The sequence below is a fragment of the Hemiscyllium ocellatum genome, chromosome 45 (genome assembly GCF_020745735.1).
Source record: "Hemiscyllium ocellatum isolate sHemOce1 chromosome 45, sHemOce1.pat.X.cur, whole genome shotgun sequence".
Lineage (NCBI taxonomy): Eukaryota > Metazoa > Chordata > Chondrichthyes > Orectolobiformes > Hemiscylliidae > Hemiscyllium > Hemiscyllium ocellatum.
In genome coordinates this window covers 17,744,290-17,762,361 of record NC_083445.1, presented here as the reverse complement: position 1 = coordinate 17,762,361, position 18,072 = coordinate 17,744,290, and the positions used below count along the sequence as shown (strand labels likewise).

At 48.2% G+C, this 18,072-nt stretch overlaps 1 protein-coding gene across 2 annotated transcripts in view; it reads left to right on the top strand.

The window, feature by feature from the left end:
* Window positions 1-17,290, top strand: part of LOC132835990 (adhesion G protein-coupled receptor E2-like) — a 57,443-nt gene extending 40,153 nt beyond the window's left edge. For both annotated transcript variants that reach the window (XM_060855169.1, XM_060855168.1), the window contains 10 exons: window positions 237-356; window positions 1,785-1,960; window positions 2,402-2,560; window positions 4,850-5,050; window positions 8,279-8,499; window positions 9,011-9,077; window positions 11,358-11,449; window positions 14,641-14,809; window positions 15,166-15,255; window positions 15,908-17,290. In XM_060855169.1, coding sequence (XP_060711152.1) covers window positions 237-356; window positions 1,785-1,960; window positions 2,402-2,560; window positions 4,850-5,050; window positions 8,279-8,499; window positions 9,011-9,077; window positions 11,358-11,449; window positions 14,641-14,809; window positions 15,166-15,255; window positions 15,908-15,940 — 1,328 coding nt within the window. In that variant the 3' untranslated portion in view covers window positions 15,941-17,290. The remainder of the gene's footprint in view (window positions 1-236; window positions 357-1,784; window positions 1,961-2,401; window positions 2,561-4,849; window positions 5,051-8,278; window positions 8,500-9,010; window positions 9,078-11,357; window positions 11,450-14,640; window positions 14,810-15,165; window positions 15,256-15,907) is intronic.
* Window positions 17,291-18,072: the final 782 nt, after the last annotated feature.

Genomic DNA, 18,072 nt, shown 5'->3' with positions numbered 1-18,072 from the left:
ACGCCTGAAAACAGATTTAGCGAGTGGGTGGTGGGGTGGGTGGGAGTAGGGTGTTGTCAGTAATGGGAGAAAGTCAGGACTGCAGATGACGGAGATCAGAGCCGAGAGTGTGGTGCTGGAAAAGCACAGCAGGTCAGGCAGCATCTGAGGAGCAGGAGGGTCGATGTTTCGAGTAATGCCTTGCCTTCCCGTTGATGTTTTGATTCTGACCTTTCTGTATCTGCCGTCTTTTGCAGATGTCAACATGCAAGCTATCCGGAACAGCACAATCCCGAAGGGCGGAAGGACAAAGTTATCCACTTCCAGGAACAGCATGGATATTAGCTGGAACAATGTGGCAGGGAAGGAGAAGTTTGGTGAGTCTTAGTGCGTAATCATAGAATCCCGACAGTGTGGAAACAGGCCATTTGGCCCAACAAGTGCACACCCACCCTCTGAAGACTATCTCACTCCCCCCTCTATCCTACACACCTGCATTTCCCATGACCAATGCCGTAACGTACTCATCCCTGGACATTGAGCATGGCCAATTCACCTAAACTGCACATCTTTGGACTGTGGGAGGAAACCAGAGCACCCAGAGGAAACCCAAGCAGACACGGCAAGAACATGCAAATTCCACACAGAAAGTTGCCTGAAAATGGACTCAAACCCAGATCCCTAGCGCTATGAGCCACTGTGCTCCAGTCTTGATCTTCGCCCCAGTTCCCCCTGGAATTACTTCCCAACATGCTGGCAGCAGAATTAGCCTTTGTTGTGAGTAAATCATCACAAGACAGCTTTAATACGAGCAATTATTCAGGAATCTCACAGACAATCAAGTCCTGAAAAAAGGAGTTAAACTTTATAGGATGTAGCAACCAAACTCAGACCCCCCCAAGTGTACAGGGGCAACCTCACAACCCAACTTGGCTACTCCCTGATGATGAGGAGGAGGTGCCAGTGTTGGACTGGAATGGACAAGGTCAGAGGTCACACGACACCAGGTTATAGTTCGACAGGTTTATTTGTCAGATGATGAAAGAGCAGCGCTCAAAAGCTTGTGATTTCAAATAAACCTGTCAGCCCATAACCTGGTGTGGCTCCAACTCAAACCAATAACATCTGTCTCTGATGTCCAGGGTTCAGTCCTTGAGCAGTATTCTCCTTCAAAGTTCTGCTGTTCATTGTTCTGCTGCTGGATTCCAACCCAGTGTTTCCCATCCTTCAGGTATATGGAGTGACATAACTGACAATCTTTGAGATTCATCCATCTGGAACATTGATCACGCTCCCGGAACCACCGATCTGTAATTTGCTTTCTTATCAGAAGTAGCTTCTCTGTTCCTTGCTTCATTTGGTGCTGACTGTCTGTTTGAAGATTATTAACACCTTAAATTCTTCTGCAGGACAATCATGTATCTGTATGACAGAAAGCAGGCAGTTGTTCAGCAGATGTTAAAACAGTTTTGTTCATGTCCGTGGAACTCCTTCTTTTCCCAGCCATGGCTGATTGCTTCCAACTCCTGGATAAGTTTTTCTTTGTTCTTTAAAAGCTTATTCCAGACACAGTTAATGCTGCTTCTCTCTGTGTGTAATGGTTCATCTTTAAAGCCATGAGCAGCTATTAAAGTTGCAACGTTTATACTATCACGCCTTGAATTCTTGAAGGTTTCAGGGTGAATCCAGGAAGGCTGAGAACACTAATCCAAGCAGAGTGCTCACAGCTTGACTCCCACTCGAAGAATCATGTGTTGCTGGTGGGTGTCACCTTCATTTACCGTTTGTCGTCTCCTCCCACCCAGATGTTGCTGCCGCTGCCCTTATTTCATACAAAGAGCTGGACTCCCTGATGAAAGACAACCAGCTGGACAGTGGCGAGAAGCTCGAGCTGATCTCCGAAGTTGTCACTGCGGCAGTAACCAATAAGGTCAAGGAGAACCCCAATGATCCAGTCATCCTGACCTTTGAAAACAAGAAGGTTTGTTCCCTTTTAGTCCCAGAGTTTCCACATTGTTTACCAGAGCGCTCCGAAGTGAGGAGCCTTCAGGAACGAACTGAGATCTCTCAGAGGGGATACGAACTGAGATGTATAACATTATGTGGGTCATCAAAAGGGGAGACAGGAAGGAACTTTTCCCCTTGGTGGGGGATCGGTGACTGGAGACAGAGATGAAGGAGGTTGAGAGGGGGATGTGAGCTGATTATTGAGTTTGACCACAGTGGGAATGCCAAGGGATGGAGGGAAGCATCAATATTTCTCTGTAACTGCTCTTCCACCATTGATGGGAGGGTTGTGGGGGGCGGTGATGGTGAGGGATGTCCATCAGGAGGTGGGACCTGGCTAACTGACAGGCGAACGTGCAGATTTTCCCGAGGCGACTGATCTGACATCCCCCTGAATGTTTTGCTCCTTCCACAGCACTCTAACAAGAAGGTGAAGTGCGTCTACTGGGACAGCTCAGTGGCTGCCTGGTCCATCCAGGGCTGCAGTTTGAGGGATTCCAACGTCACAGTCACCGTCTGCAGCTGTACACATCTGTCGAGCTTTGCTGTGCTCATGGCCCTGCACGATATTGGGGTATGTCCTCACGGGAAGGGAATGGACATCACTGGGTGGAGCGGGGGTTGGGGGGTGGGTGGGGGTGACCAGCTCTGAGTTACTACAGGCTGCGTTCCCCTTCTGAAATGGACCAATCTTCAAAGAGCCTGTCTTCTGGACAAAAGGCCAAAACCCGTTGCAGAGTTTTGAAGTGCAGGAGATTAATTTCTTCTCTCGTGTGGGATTTGGGTCCCTGTCCCACATTGCCCCTGCTTGCTCAGCCATTTTAGATTCCCTTCAGGGCAGAAAGAGGCCATTCAGCCCATCAAGTCAGCACCAACCCTCTAAAGAGCATCCCACCCAGTCTGAGTCCCCTATCCCATCCCTGTAAGGTCTGCATTTCCCATGGCTATCCCATCTAGCCTGCACATCCCTGGACATTAGGGGCAATTTCGCATGGCCAGTCCAGCTAACCTGCTCATCTTTGGACTGTGGGATAAAACCAGAGCACCCAGAGAAAACCCACCCAGACAGGGGAGACGTGCAAACTCCACTTGGGCAGTCATCCAAGTGTGGGATCGACCCCGTGACCCTGGTACAGTGAGGCAGCGGTGCTAACCACTGAGTCACCGCGCCATGGTGAAGGCCAGACTGATGTCAACCACCTCACATATCGGCCAGACCGAGTAATGACCACAGATTTCCCGCTGTAAATGAGAGTTTGACAATAATCATAGTTCCTGAGAGTAGCGTCAATGCTGGAATTAATGTCCCCCCCACTCCCTCCCCACCAGCTATGGAGGGATTTAATTCCATGTCCCCAGGAGATTGGACTGAGTTTTGTGTCGCTAACTTAGTGATAGTGCTGGACACCAGCATGCAGTTCACCATTGGCTCCAATAACTCCCAGCTCTGTAACAAAAACAGAATGGTGCAAATCTGAAAGGAGCAGAGAAGGTGCGAGAAACTCAGCAAGTCTGGCAATGTCTGTGCAAAGGGGAACAGAGTTAACATATCGAGCTGGGTCTTGGTCAGATCCCCACTGGGCACAGTTCCGTTCAAAACTCCACTGGGCACAGTTCCGTTCAGATCCCCACTGGGCACAGTTCAATTCAGACCCCCATCAGGCACAGTTCAATTCATTTCAGATCCCCACTGGGCACAGTTCAGTTCATTTCAGAACCGCACTGGGCACAGTTCAGTTCAGAGATCCACTGGGCTCAGTTCAGTTCAGATCAGAACCCCACTGGGCACATTTCAGTTCAGAGATCCACTGGGCTCAGTTCAGTTCAGATCAGAACCCCACTGGGTACAGTTCAGTTCAGAACACCACTGGGCTCAGTTCAGTTCAGTTCAGAACCCCACTGGGCACAGTTCAGTTCAGAACTCCACTGGGCACAGTACAGTTCAGAACCCCACTGGGCACAGTACAGATCAGAACCCCACTGGGCACATTTCAGTTCAGAGATCCATTGGGCTCAGTTCAGTTCAGTTCAGAACCCCACTGGGCAAGTTCAATTCAGAACCACACTGGGCACAGTTCAGTTCAGAACCCCACTGGGCACAGTTCAGTTCAGAACTGCTGTCCTGAAGTAGAATCGAATCAGACTCGAAACATTTCACTCTTCTTTCTCTCTCCACAGAGTTGCCAGACCTGCTGAGTTTCTCCAGTGTTCTCGATGTCAGTCCTTGCATCTCCCTCAGCCTTCCTTTCTCCATCCAATGCACCGATGTTTAAAGTGAAGGTTGGCATTATCTGATCATTGCTACCTCTCTGCAGGATGCCCCTCCAAAGAAGATCGAGTCACGGACTTGTACAGCACGGAAACAGACCCTTCGGTCCACCTCGTCCATGCTGACCAGAAATCTAAAATTGATCTACTCCCATCTGCCAGCACTTGGCCCATATCCCTCTAAACCCTCCCTATTCATATCCCCATCCAGATGCCTTTTAAATGCTGTCGTTGTACCAGCCTCCACCACTTCCTCTGGCAGCTCATTTCACACACACCCATTTGATCCCTTTTACATCATTCCCTTCAAAAGACCTTGTCTATTCATCCTATCCATGCCCCCCATTCCTGATGAAGGGCTCTGGCCCGTAACGTCGAATTTCCTGTTCCTTGGATGCTGCCTGACCTGCTGTGCTTTAACCAGCAACACATTTTCAGCTCTGATCTCCAGCATCTGCAGACCTCATTTTTTACCCTCCTGGATTTTACAAGGTCACCACTCAGCCTCTGATGATGCTCCAGGGGAAATAGTCATCTTCAGGTTGACATGTCAAGCCATTTCATAATCTGTCCTTTTCCATTTTCCCTTCTTCAGGAGATTCACAGTTTCAATCTACACGTGATCACCACAGTCGGCATCATTTTATCACTCGTGTGCCTCTTCATTTCGATCCTCACATTCATCTTGTGTCGTTCCATCAAGAGTGTGAGGACCACTATTCACACCCACCTCTGTGTGAGCCTGTTCCTGGCTGAGTTCTTGTTCCTCGTTGGGATATCTCGGACTGAAAACCAGGTCAGAGAACGTGAATGTTCATAATCTCTCATTGTCTGAAGGACAGTAAGGAACAGGCCATTCAGCCCAACCTCTCCAAACCAGCTAATCAGTGACTTATTCATTAATGATTGAGATTAGTAACTAATCCGAGTCTGCAGCTGACCCAGAGCTGGGTAGGTGGGTGATCTGAGAGGAGCCGTGCACAGGTACTTCAGTGTGATGTGGACAAATTGAGGACTGGGTAAATATATGGCACTTCGAGTATAATGTGAATAAATGTGAGATTATCCACATAAACAGGAAGGTAGATTGTTATCTGGGGTGTGGAGGGGCTGGTGTTGGACCGGGGCAGACAAAGTCAGAAGTCACACAGTTCCAGTCCAACAGGTTTATTTAAAATCACAGGCTTTTGGAACGCTGCTCTTTCCTCAGGTGAAGTGGAGAACCTGACAAGGGAGCAGCGAGCCAACAGCTTGTAATTATGATCTGAATAGCAATAGATTGGGAAAGAGGGAGGGGCAGTGAGAGCTGGGTGTCCTTGTACACCAGTCACTGAAAGGGAGCATTGCAGGGGCAGCAGGAGGTGAGGAAGGGAAATAGGATGTTGGTCGTCACAGTGAGAGGGTTCGAGTACAGGAGCAGGGATGTCTTGCTGCAATTGTACAGGGTCTTGGTGAGACCACACCTGGAGCATTGTGGGCAGGTCTGGTCCCTGTATCTGAGGAAGGGTGTTCTGGCTACGGAGGGAGGGTAACAAAGGTTTACCACACTGATCCCTGGGATGGCAGGACTGACGTATGAGGAGAGATTGGATTGGTGAGGATTATATTCACTGGGGTTTAGAGGAATGAGGGGGGATCTCATAGAAACCTATAACATTCAAAAAGGACTAGACAGGGTAAACACAGGAAGGATGTTCCTCATACCTGAGGAATCCAGAACCAGGGGTCACAGTTTAAGGAAATGGGGTTGGACATTTCAGACTGAGATGGGGAGAAATGTCTTCACCCAGAGAGTGAGGAGTCTGGGGTATTCACTGCCACAAAAAGCAATTGAGGCCAAAACATTGAATGTTTTCAACAAGGAGTCAGATATAGTTCTTCAGGCTAAAGGGAGCAAAGGGGAAAAGTGGGAACAGGGGAATGAGTTGGATGATTGGCCATAATCATATTGAATGAGAGCGCATGCTCGAAGGGCTAAATGGTCTACTCCTGCTCCTATGTTCTATATTTCTAACATTGAATCTCCATGAACCCACAGTACATTTAATAAGAATGAGAAAAGTAGATTTTATTGCAATTACACCGGGCTACAGAATCATAGAAACCATACAGTGTGGAAGCAGGCCATTCAGCCCACCTTCTGAAGAGCCTCCCACCCCCCCACCCAATAACCTCACATAGAGCATGGCTCACCCACCTACCCTGCACAGCTTTGGACTGCGGGAGGAAACCACAGCACCCAGAGGAAACCCCCACAGACACAGGGAGAATGTGCAAACACCACACAGACACTCACCTGAGGTTGGAATTGTACCCAGGTCTCTGGCGCTGTGAGGCAGCAGTGCTAACCACTGAGCCACTCTGGGAGAGGGATAGCTTTGGTTTCCTTTCCTGAGAAGGGCATAGTTGCCCTGGAATGAGTATAACAGAAGTTCCCTAGACTTGTTCCTGTCACAAAGACTGAGAAGACTATAGCTGTATTGCCTGGAGTGCAGCAGAACAAGAGTTAATCTCATTGAAACACATAAAACTCTTAATGGACCTGATGGTGTCGATGTGAAGGAAAGTATCTCCCCTGGCTGAGGAAGTTTGATTCAAGAGTCACTCTCTCAGAGTAAAGGGTCCCCCATTTTGAGTTGAGATGAGGAGAAATTTCTTCCTTCAGAGTTATAAACCCTTGGAATCCGAACCTCAGAGAAATGCTCGACTTCTGAATATGTTCAAGAGATAGCACAATGTATTTATGGATGTGAAAGTAATGCAGGGGCTCAGGGGCAGTGTGGGAAGGTGTGTATGACGATAGAATTATTGGCCATATTGAATAATCAATTAGTTGAAGGAGAAGTCTGGTCCATTCCGAATCCCATTTCTGACCTTTGACCCTGATCTCATTACTAACTTTTCTTGTATTCTGCTGCCCAATCTAATCCGTTTGGCCTTAACCATGCCCTCATATATCCAGGGCAGGCTGGAGTGATCAGGAGCCCTGTTTGGTTTATCCTTTATCCAGGGAATAGGAGCAGAAACCCTGACCAAGGCATTCCTGCACCCAGCGTCCGTACACATGAGGAACTTCTTTACACACTCGCTCGGTTCTCTTCCTACAGAGTCATAGAGTTATCCAGCACGGAAACAGACCCTTCGATACAACCCTACCTCAGAAAGTTCATTCCACACACGACCCACCCTCTGTGTAAAACATTTCCCTCTCATGCCTTTTTTACATCTCTCTTCTCTCACCTTAAACATGTGGTCCCTCTGCTCGAACACCCCCCCCCATCTTAGGGAAAAGACAATTCCCAGCAACTCTGGCTGTCTCCCTCATTATTTTATAAACTTCAATCACCTCTCACCCTCCTACACTTCACTGAGAAAAGGTCCCAGCCAATCCAGCCTTTCTTTATAACTGAAACCTTCCATACCCAGCAACTTCCTGGTAAATCTCTTCGGAACCCTCGCCAACCCTTCCTGTAACAGAGAGAACAGAACTGGATACAATAGTGCAGCAGAGACCTCACTAACATCCTCAACATAACGTCTCAACTCCTGTCGTCCTGATTAAGGGCTTATGCTCAAAACATCGATCCTCCTGCTCCTCGGATGCTGCCTGACCGGCTGTGCTTTTCCAGCACCACACTCTTCAACTCTGACTCTCCAGCCTCTGCAATCCTCACTTTCTCCCAATAGTCAAAGGACTGACCAAGGAAGGCAAATATGTCAAATGCCTTTTTAACCAGCCTGTCTACACGTGACACAAACTTCGAAGAGTTATGTACCTGCACCCCTAGGCCCGCCTGGTCTCCAACACTACCTAAGGCCTGACCATTAATGATGTAAGTCGTATCTCTAATTGTTGGACCAAAATGCAATACCTGGCGTTTATCTGGACTGACCTCCATCTGCCATTCTAGTTGGCTTCAGTTCACTTTGTCCCTTGAACCCTCCAACACAAACCACGCCACCCCCATCCCCCCTTGCTCCCAACGTATTCACAAAGTGAATGAGCCCTGTGTGTCCCTTTCAGACCAGTTGTGCTATCATCGCTGGACTCCTGCATTACCTGTTCCTGGCCTGTTTCTCTTGGATGCTCCTGGAAGGTATCCAGCTCTACCTCATGGTGGTGAAAGTGTTCAATGCAAACAGCATGCGCCTGAGGTACATGTGCCTGTTTGGCTACGGCTTTCCCCTGCTGGTGGTCACCATCTCAGCCGTTGTGTACTCTGAAGGATACGGGACAGACAGATAGTAAGTATGGACTTTACATTGACTGAACAACACTTTGAATTCTCACTGTCGGAACTCTTACAGTTGAGTTTGCTCTTGAGATGGGATTAGCCTTTACTGATTTCCACCTTTACCTCATCACTGATGACGAACATGCGAACTGGAATAGGCCATTCGGCCCCTTGAGCCTTTTGTTATGTAAAATGTCCACAATACATGTTATCCTAACCTTCCTGATGAACGGACAGGGAGAGGGGAGACTGACTCCAAACCACTCCTGCATTTCCAACCCCGAGAGGCCCGAGACAAAATATCAGGCTCCTGTTCCTGATGGGTCCCCACGTCGAGGGCAGGATTGAGCTGGGCAGTCAACGATGCACCCCATGGGAGAATATGAGGAGGGACGGCCATTTGAGTAGAGTAACTGGGGAATGGGCTAACATCTATAGACTGGGGGAGAGATCACCGTACATGCTTAGTAATGGAGAGTGGGAATGTAAGTAACAAAAACCTTCACAATTTTCTCTTCCAGTTGCTGGTTGAGCCTGAAGTCAGGTTTCCTGTGGGCTTTCATTGCTCCAGTCTGTGTCATTATTCTGGTAAGTCTTCCATTAAAATAAACACACAAGAATCAAACCTTCCGTCTGGATTCATGCTTCTTCTCGACACCTCTATCCCAAACCCTGCCACCTCTATCACCTCGAAGGGCAAGCCAACATCGCACATCTCCCTCCAAGATAGTCACCATCTGACCGGGGATCTATATCAGTTGTTCCCTCACTGTTCCCCACCTCACTACCACGCAAGATCAAAATCCCTTCACTGTGGCACCGTGGGAGCTCCAATGGTCAACACGATGACCTCCAGATTATCCTGGGATCAGACCCGACTGTGTTGGCAAACATCCGGCACCTTAAACAAATTTCAAATGGATCCCGAGGGAGAAAGATAGTTCACAGAGCCACACTAAGATGTTCTCCTCAACCAATAAGGACAGCAGGGAGTATCCTCAGAGTAAGGTTCCTCCTCCAAGTTTATGACCAACGCCCCGATCTGATGCTTTCACTTCCACCCAAGTTGAGACAAACTAACAACAAAAAATGCTGGAGGTCACAGCAGGTCAGGCAGCAGCCAATGGGAGAGATAGAGAGAGAGGAGAGAGAGAGAGAGCAAGCTAACGTTTTGAGTCTCAATGGATCTTCATGAGAGCTGGAGGGAAGTGTGGAGAGGGCAGCGTTTCTGCGATAGGGGTGGAGTGCTGGGAGAGAAAGGGAGCTGAGAGTGCAGGAGAAAGTGAGGTCTGCAGATGCTGGAGAGTCAGAGTCGCAGAGTGTGGTGGTGGAAAAACACAGCCAGTCAGGCAGCATCCGAGGAGCAGGAGAGACGACGTTTCGGCATAAAGCCTTCATCAGGAGTGAGCCTCATTCCTCATGAAGGGCTTATGCCCAAAATGTCGACTCTCCTGCTCCTTGGATGCTGCCTGACCGGCTGCCCTTTTCCAGCACCACATTCTGCGACTGCCGAGAGTGCAGGTTTAGTGACCGGAATGTGAGAATTGTCATGTCTCTTCAAACAATGCCCTCCCTGAAGACCCACAATACCCTGTAGGAGGGAATTCCAGAATTTTGACCCAGAGACACTGATGCAACAACGATATCTTTCCAAATTGGGATGAGGAGTGGCTTGGAGGGGAACTTGCAGGGGGTGGTGTTCCCATGTATCTGCTGCCCTTGTCCTTCTAGATGGAAGTGGTTGTGGGTTTGGAAGGTGCTGTCTGAGGATCTTTGGTAAATTTCTGCAGTGCATCTTGTAGATAGTGCACTTTGCTGCTACTGAGTATCAGTGATGGAGGGAGTGAGCATTTGTGATGTGTTTTCAATCAAACAGACTGCTTTGTCCTGGATGGTATTGAGCTCCTTGAGTGTGTTACGGCCCAGGCCAGACCTCCTCAACATATTTCAAGATAGTAAACCAGATCTCAACTTTGCTCATTGTTCTGAGCAGGTCTGATGGGGATATCCCAGGAGGGATGCAGCTGGTCAAACCACTTAGTATTAAACAAAACAGGATTTATTTACAGGATTACTGAATGAAACACAAACAAAAGAGAAAAGGATATAGAATATAAACCTACCCACAAACCCAACAGATTATCCCAATGTAATGATTCTGTTCCAAATTCCTGCAACAATCCTCATAAACACCTTTCGGCAAAAACAGGTAAAATTAAAGCCAGGGTCTTCCGGGGGAGAGTGAGATGACGGAGCGTTTCAGCCAGGAACATCTTCTTCCAGGGAGCTGTGATTTGGTCCAGCAGCCTCAAAACTGACTGCTTGTTAAAACCAAACCAAACCAGAGCTAAGCTGAGCTGGGAGAACTGGCCACTCCACTTTCATTGCACAAGTAGGTTTTTATTAAACTTGAAAGCCTCTTTCCTGAGGCAGTATCTGTTAGCTATAATCAAATTGGCCCTAAAACCCACCTGAGCCAGACATCGCGGTAACTCTGCTTTTATGGCCCCTGTGAAAAAAACACAAGGACAAGATAACCTTGTTAAAGGAGCAGCATCATCCCAAGTGATGTTGGAGCTGCACCCATCCAAGCAAGTGGGGAACTTTCCATTTCTCAATCAGTCAGGGGGATCAAGGATTAAGGGAAAAGGGCAGGAAAGCGGATGTGAGGAATGTTGGATCAGCCATGATCCTATCGAATGGTGGAGCAGGCTTGATGGGCCGAATGGCTTCCTCCTGTTCCTATTTCTTATCGAGGAGAAGTTTGTTTCAGGAGGTGAGTTACTCGATACAGGATTCCCAGCCTCTGACCTGCTCCTGTATCCACCGTGTTTACCTTGATCTAAGTGTTCTCCCTTTTCCATGCAGGTTAACACAGGATTCTTCATCCTTACTGTATGGCGGCTCGTCAATAAGTTTTCCAGCCTTAATCCCGATATGAGCGAGTTGAAGAAAGTCAGGTGAGGAGATTGCTGCTGCCTTCCTTGTTTAATGAATGGAAAATGGATCCAGTCTTTTGTCTTCATATTCATTGTCTTCACCTGGAGCTCAGCAGGCTTCAAGTTTAAATCTCATGAGATGATCAGTCCATGAATTTGTCACATATACTTACCATTATGGATCTTGCTGTTATTGTAGAATCATATGGTACAGAGGCCCTTCGGCCCATCAAGTCTGTGATGCCAAAACTATGCTACTACCTTCACCAGTCTGCCGTCCCCACACTAGGCCCATAGCCTTGAATGATACGACACTTCAAGTGCTCATCCAAGAACTTTTTAATGTTCCCACCTCCCAGAGAGTGCATTCCAGATTCACACCCACCATCTAGGTGGAAAAGATTCTCCTCAAACCCCCTCTATACCTCCAGTCCTAGAGTGATACAGCATGGAAACAGGCCCCTTGTTCAACCAGTCTATACTGACCAGGTTTGGGAAACTGAACTAGTCCCAATTTGACAACATTTAGTCCATATCCCTCTAAACCCTTCCTTTCCTGGACCCATCCAGATGCCTTTTCAATGTAATTTTACCAGCCTCCTGGAAGCTCATTCCATACACACACCACCCTCTGTGTGAAAAAGGTCCCTTTTAAATCTTTCCCCCTCTCAACTTAAACCTATGCTCTCTTGTTTTGGATTCCACAATCCTGGGGAAAAGACCTTGTCTATTTACCCTATCCATGACCCTCGTGATTTTATGAACCTCTATAAGGTCTCCCCTCGGCCTCCGATACTCTGAGGAAAAGAATCCCAGCCTGGCCAGGCTTATAACTCAAACCCTCCAGTCTTGGTAACATCTTTGTAAATCTTTTACTGCACACTTTACTGATCCTTCCACTCAGGGGAACAGCTGCTAACTCTGCCCCTCCACCCCACTGTCCATGCCCCTCCATTATCTTACACATCCCGATCAGGTCCCCCCTCAACCTTCTCTGTTCCAAAGAAAATAACCCGAGCTTATCCAGCCTCTCTCCATCACTGAAATGCTCCATCCAGGGAATGTCCTGGTGGATCCCCTCTGCACCCCCTCCAGGGCAATCATATCTTTTCTCCGAAAGACTGTAATCATTTCAAAGTTTTTCCTTCACAAACCCAAACTAGAATCATTGAATTTTGCAGGACAGAAAGAGACCATTCGACTCATCATGTCGATACTGGCTAGTCCCATTCTCCAGCCCTATCTCCGTAACCCTCTAAATTAATCCTTTTCTAATAATGATCCCACACTCTGTGGAAAGCTCCTGTGGAATCCCCTTCCTCTACGCTCCCAGGCAGCGCATCCCAAATCCTAACAACTCTCTGAGTAAAGACATTTCTCCTCATCTCACTCCTAGCTCCCTTGCAGACTGTCCTGAAATTGTGGGCCCTAGTTACTGACACACCAACTCATGGAAACAGAACATCCTTCTTTACCCTGTCGTGATTGTTCAGAACATCGGACACCTCAATACAGTCACCTCTTCATCTTCTTCACTCCAAGGAGAATAAGCCCAATTTCTCCAATCTTTCCCTGTATCTAAAATCCCTCATTCCTGCTATCCTTCTGGGACATCATCCTGTGGATTCTCACCAGGGCTTCAAAATTCTTCCCTAAATAAGGTGCTCAGAACTGAACGCAAATCTCCAAATATGGCCTAACCAATGATTTGTAGAGGTGTAGCATTACTTCCACGCTGAGAATAATGTTGATTATGAAGGTAGGAAATGAGCCTGTGGCTTGGGGCTATGAGGCCCAACTACTAGGCCTCAGAGATTGGGTAACCCACTGTCCGTGCCTTGTCAGAGAGAGGTTCACATTTCAACAAATAACAGCAGGTTAAACATTAACAATGTGACTTGGTCCATCGTTATGAATGTGTCAATGATATTAGTTGTGTTATGGCCAACATTTTGCAGTTTGCAGATGATACAAAGCTGGGTAGAGGGATAGATAGTACTGAGGAGTGGGGGGGAGGCTGCAGGAGGATTTGGACAGGTCAGCAGAGTGGGAAAAGAAGTGTCAGATGAAGGGCATTGTGGGAAAATGGGAGGTCATGCAGGAAGAGTAGAGGCATGAGGAGTCTCGGCGTATACTTGATGGAGTTTAGAAGGATGAAGGAGGATGTATTTGAAACATACAGAAACTCAAGGGTTTAGAGGGATATGGGCCGTGAAAAATGGGACAAGATTAGGTTTGGAGATCTGGTTGACATGGATGAGTTAGATCGAAGGGTCTGTTTCCGTGCCGTACCTCTGTATGACTCTATGACTGCTGCTGCCCTTTGATTGTGAATGGATGCACAGTGCTGTATGAGAGGGAGCTCCAGGTTTATGACCCACAGACAGTGAAGGAACAATGACATACCTGCCTTCCCCACCAATACTTACTGTTAGAGGTAGTGATGGGTCTCCGTCTTGAAGTACTGGAGGCTGGTTGTCAGCTGTGCTCCTATGACTGCAACAGGAGCAGTTATGGAAGAGCATTCACTATTCAGCGATAGGCTGTTGTAATGAGCAGTGACATGAGTTCAAATCCTGCCATTGCCTCAGGATTTTAAACTCAGATCAGGAAGTAATGCCAACACATTTTTTGAAGAATAAAAGGAGGTTTATGAGGAACATAACTGTCGGTTTGAAATAAAAGACAGGCTTGTTCATCGTTATCCATTAGGGAAGGATACCTGCTGTCTGTACATGGTCTGGCCTACAAGTGACTCCAGTCTCAGCCTCGAGTGGATCATTTGTAACAACCCTCTGAACCGGCCTACCGAGTGTTTGGGTTTTCTAGAGGGTGGCTCACTCTCCTCATAGGATAGTTAGGGATGGTCAATCAATGTGGGATTTCTCAGCAACACGCCCGTCCCATCATTACATTTTTGATTTGATTTGATTTATTGTTGCCACATGTCCTGAGGTACAGTGAAAAGTTTTGTTTTGCGTGCAGTAACAGGCAGATCGTACCAAATAAAGTGTGTTCGGGTAATAGAACAGAGAGAGGAATACAAGGTTACAGCTGCAGGGAAGGTGCCCAGACAGCAAGATCAACATTAACTTGGGACAGAGTTCCAGGATTTTGATTCCCAGCAGGAGTGTTCCCAAAGTGCTCCCGACACGTGGGTGAGAGACAATATCCGTGACCTACTCATTCCATATTCCCCTGTTTCTCCTCAGGGCCTTCACGTTCACGGCCATCGCTCAGCTCTGCCTCCTGGGATGTACCTGGATATTCGGAATGCTGCATTTCCAGGAGAACACCATTGTCATGGCCTACATCTTCACCGTCATCAACAGCCTGCAAGGAGCATTCATCTTCATCCTGCACTGTCTCTTCAACAAGCAGGTACGAGGCCGAACCCACTGGAGGGACACCTTACCCCCACTCGGACTGTGATCTTCCCCCCGTGTGGAATTAACCCTTCACCTCCAAACGACCGAACACAAAATAGTGCCGGCCCCTTTTCTATAACCTGCCGGAGTCCGCACCGAATTCTGTGAAGAGGATATAGAGGAGACACACACTGTCTCTTCCTCTCCCAGACATGCCCTGGACCATCCTGGGATAGTCACTGGGCTGTTGTAGGATGGCCTTGGATAGAGTGTTCCCTCCCTCCATTGTACTTGCTCTCTCCACTGCACTCTCTCTCTCTCTGCTCTCTCCATCTCCGGTACAATCTCCATGTTCCTATTGTCTTGCAGGTGAGGGATGAATACAGCAAGGCCTTCATCAGAGTTTGCCAAATGAAGAAAGCATCTAAATACTCTGAATTTTCGACCTTTTCCACCCAGGTAGGTATATGTTTGATACCAGACCAGACAGGTCAGAGAGGAGGGACCCACGTCTTCTGATACGCTGTCCACCAGACAGCACGTCTCTGCATACTGACCGGGCCGTACTCCTGCCCATAATCTTGTCCGTGTGGATACGTTTTCTTAGCTCACACGGCTTGAAGGGACACTCTCGGTGCAGTGTTGATCGAGTGCTGCACTGTTGGAGATACTGAATGTGTGAATTTTCCACTCTGTCCTCAACCAGCATGAGGTTAAAAAGTCTTGCTGGGCTATTAAAGAGTCACCCACATTGCTATAGGTCTAACTCCACAAAATGGACTGCAGCGGTTCAAGAACGAAGCTCACCACCACCTTCTCAAGGGGCTACTAGGGACGGGTAATAAACGCAGGGCCTAGCCAGCGACACCACATCCTCTGGGTGAACAGAAGGAAGTTGACATGGTCACCATTACTGAAAGTAGTTTTCAATTCCCGATGTTTTTAATTGTTTATAAATCGCAAGGGACTAGAACCTCTGACCCTGGAGCATTAGCCAGGGATTCCTCGCCCTGTGACATTATCATCGTGTCACCATTTCCCTTCTGCTTTCAGGCAAGTGGATTCAAAAATGGCTCAGCAGTTTGAAGTAACTGCCTTCCTTCTCTTCCAGGGCTTGAAAAGCACAAACGAAACAGGAATGTGAAGGGGAGAACACGTGGTCACACACTGAGCTAGCAGGAGAGCTGCTTATTTTGGTGCAATCGAGAGACAGTGAGAGAGCCATTGCACTGACTGACTCTGCCTGGAACTGAGAGGGTCTGACTTGTCCCGCTCCTGCTGCCCAGTTTTCCCACAGCCTCTCTGTTTCAACGTGGTACGAACTTTCAATGGAAGAGAGTTCAATGGAGTTTGGGTGGGGGGGGTGGGTGCCACTCCTAAATTCCGAAATGTTCTCACCCACTGGGGTGCATTTGCTTCCATGGGCATCTTTCGCAATGGGCTTGTACAACTCTGAGGATTTGGCCTCACTGCACAATAACGATGCTGCGGTGGATTATACACCATCTTCTCCCCTTAAATGGATCCCCCAGGTCGTGAAAGGGCTCTTGCTCCCTGGGCTGCTGTGTTAAAGGTGAAATGTGGCTGGTGGGGGTATTTTCAATCTCGTTCACACTCCAATTGCCCCCACGATAATTGTCCCAATGATCCGTCAGTCCATGGTTTTCTGAAGCATCCGTTGGGTGAAGGAGGTTTTGCCAAACGCAGAGCTCTGTCTGATCCTGGGCACGATTGTGGTGCAGTCTGTGAAATCAGACAGGGCCCCACACCGAGAGGAAAAAAATATACCCTGGTTTTGACTCAAGCCAAGTCTCTTCAGTTTTCCAATTTCGTTGCAGTGCACCTTTGGAATTGAGCCTGGAATCAGCTGGGGAATCTCGGAATCAGTGCCAACCCAGCTCACTGGAAGCTTGGCAAATCCTGTACCAGCTGAGTCTGGTGCCAAGGGGCAGGCAGGGTATCGCCTGAGGTTTTCAAACCCAGTCAAACCCTTTCATTTGCATCATGTGCTTTTCGATATTAGCCGAGGAAGTGCCTTCAGCTTTATTTGTTTTCCATAAAGCTCTTTGTTTTGTTCGGCTTTCGGACTTGCTCTGTCCCATGTGCATTCTGAACATTTAACATGTAAGGCAGGTGGACGGGCACCAACCTAGAGTTCACCATCTACAGACATTGGCACCATTGGATGGTGTCACAAGGTGGTTAGCACAGGGCTTGGCCCCTCTGTACCGTCTGTTCAGACCTGGGCACAGGTACCTTCAGTCATGCATTGGCAGGTTGAGAACCCAAGCTGGGGCTTAGCAAAGTGACACTTGAACCACGTGGCATGGGGTGGGGTGGGGAGGGAATGGAGTCAGCACCATCCCTTGGCCAGGATACCCATCTATCCTGGCATTACCACTCGTGGAGAAAGTGAGGACTGCAGATGCTGGAGATCAGAGCTGAAAATGTGTTGCTGGAAAAGCGCAGCAGGACCACTCCTGGCCCTGTTACAATAAAGTGAGTGTGCGTGTGTGTGTGTGCGAGTGTGTGTCTGAGTGTGCAAGTGTGTAATAATCTCACCATTCCAACCGTGTATCTCCCCAGAGTGCCCGTAGGCTCCTCTCGGTCAGAGAGAGACAGCTGGTGGGGTGTGTTCACACTGAGGGCCATCAGCTCTCAGGGAAGGTTCTGGAAGCAGACTCTTCATGGTGACCTCAGCCATTACAGGAAGTCAACACGAGCTATTGGCATCCCTCAGTATTCCCACATAGAAACATGGAAAACCAGGGGGAGGAGGAGGCCACTCAGCCCTTCCAGCCTGCTTCACCACTCCATATGATCATGGAACTTCCCCTCTTCCCACTTTCTCCTCCCATTCCCTCTGATCCCTTCAGTCCGATTAATTGTATCTAAGACCTTCTTGAAAACATTCCGTGCTTTGGTCTCCATTGCATGCTGTGGTCATGAATTCCACAGGCTCCCCACTCTGTGTGAAGATATTTCTCCTCATCTCAGTCCAAAATAGCCCACCGCTAGCCTTAGAGCCCCCTGATTCTGGACTCCCTGCTCATGGGGAACATCCTTCCTGCATCTACCCTGTCTAGTCCTGTCAGAATGTTCTAGGTTTCGATGAGAATCCCCTCATTCCTCTGAACTTCACAGGCCAGCCGATGGAATGGACTAATGGTTTAACAGCTCAGCCATCTACAGCGGGATTGTGTTCAACAATCTCTGTGTTGTTACAGTACAAGTCATTAAAGATTATCAGAGGGTCAGCACTGAGGGAGTGTCTCA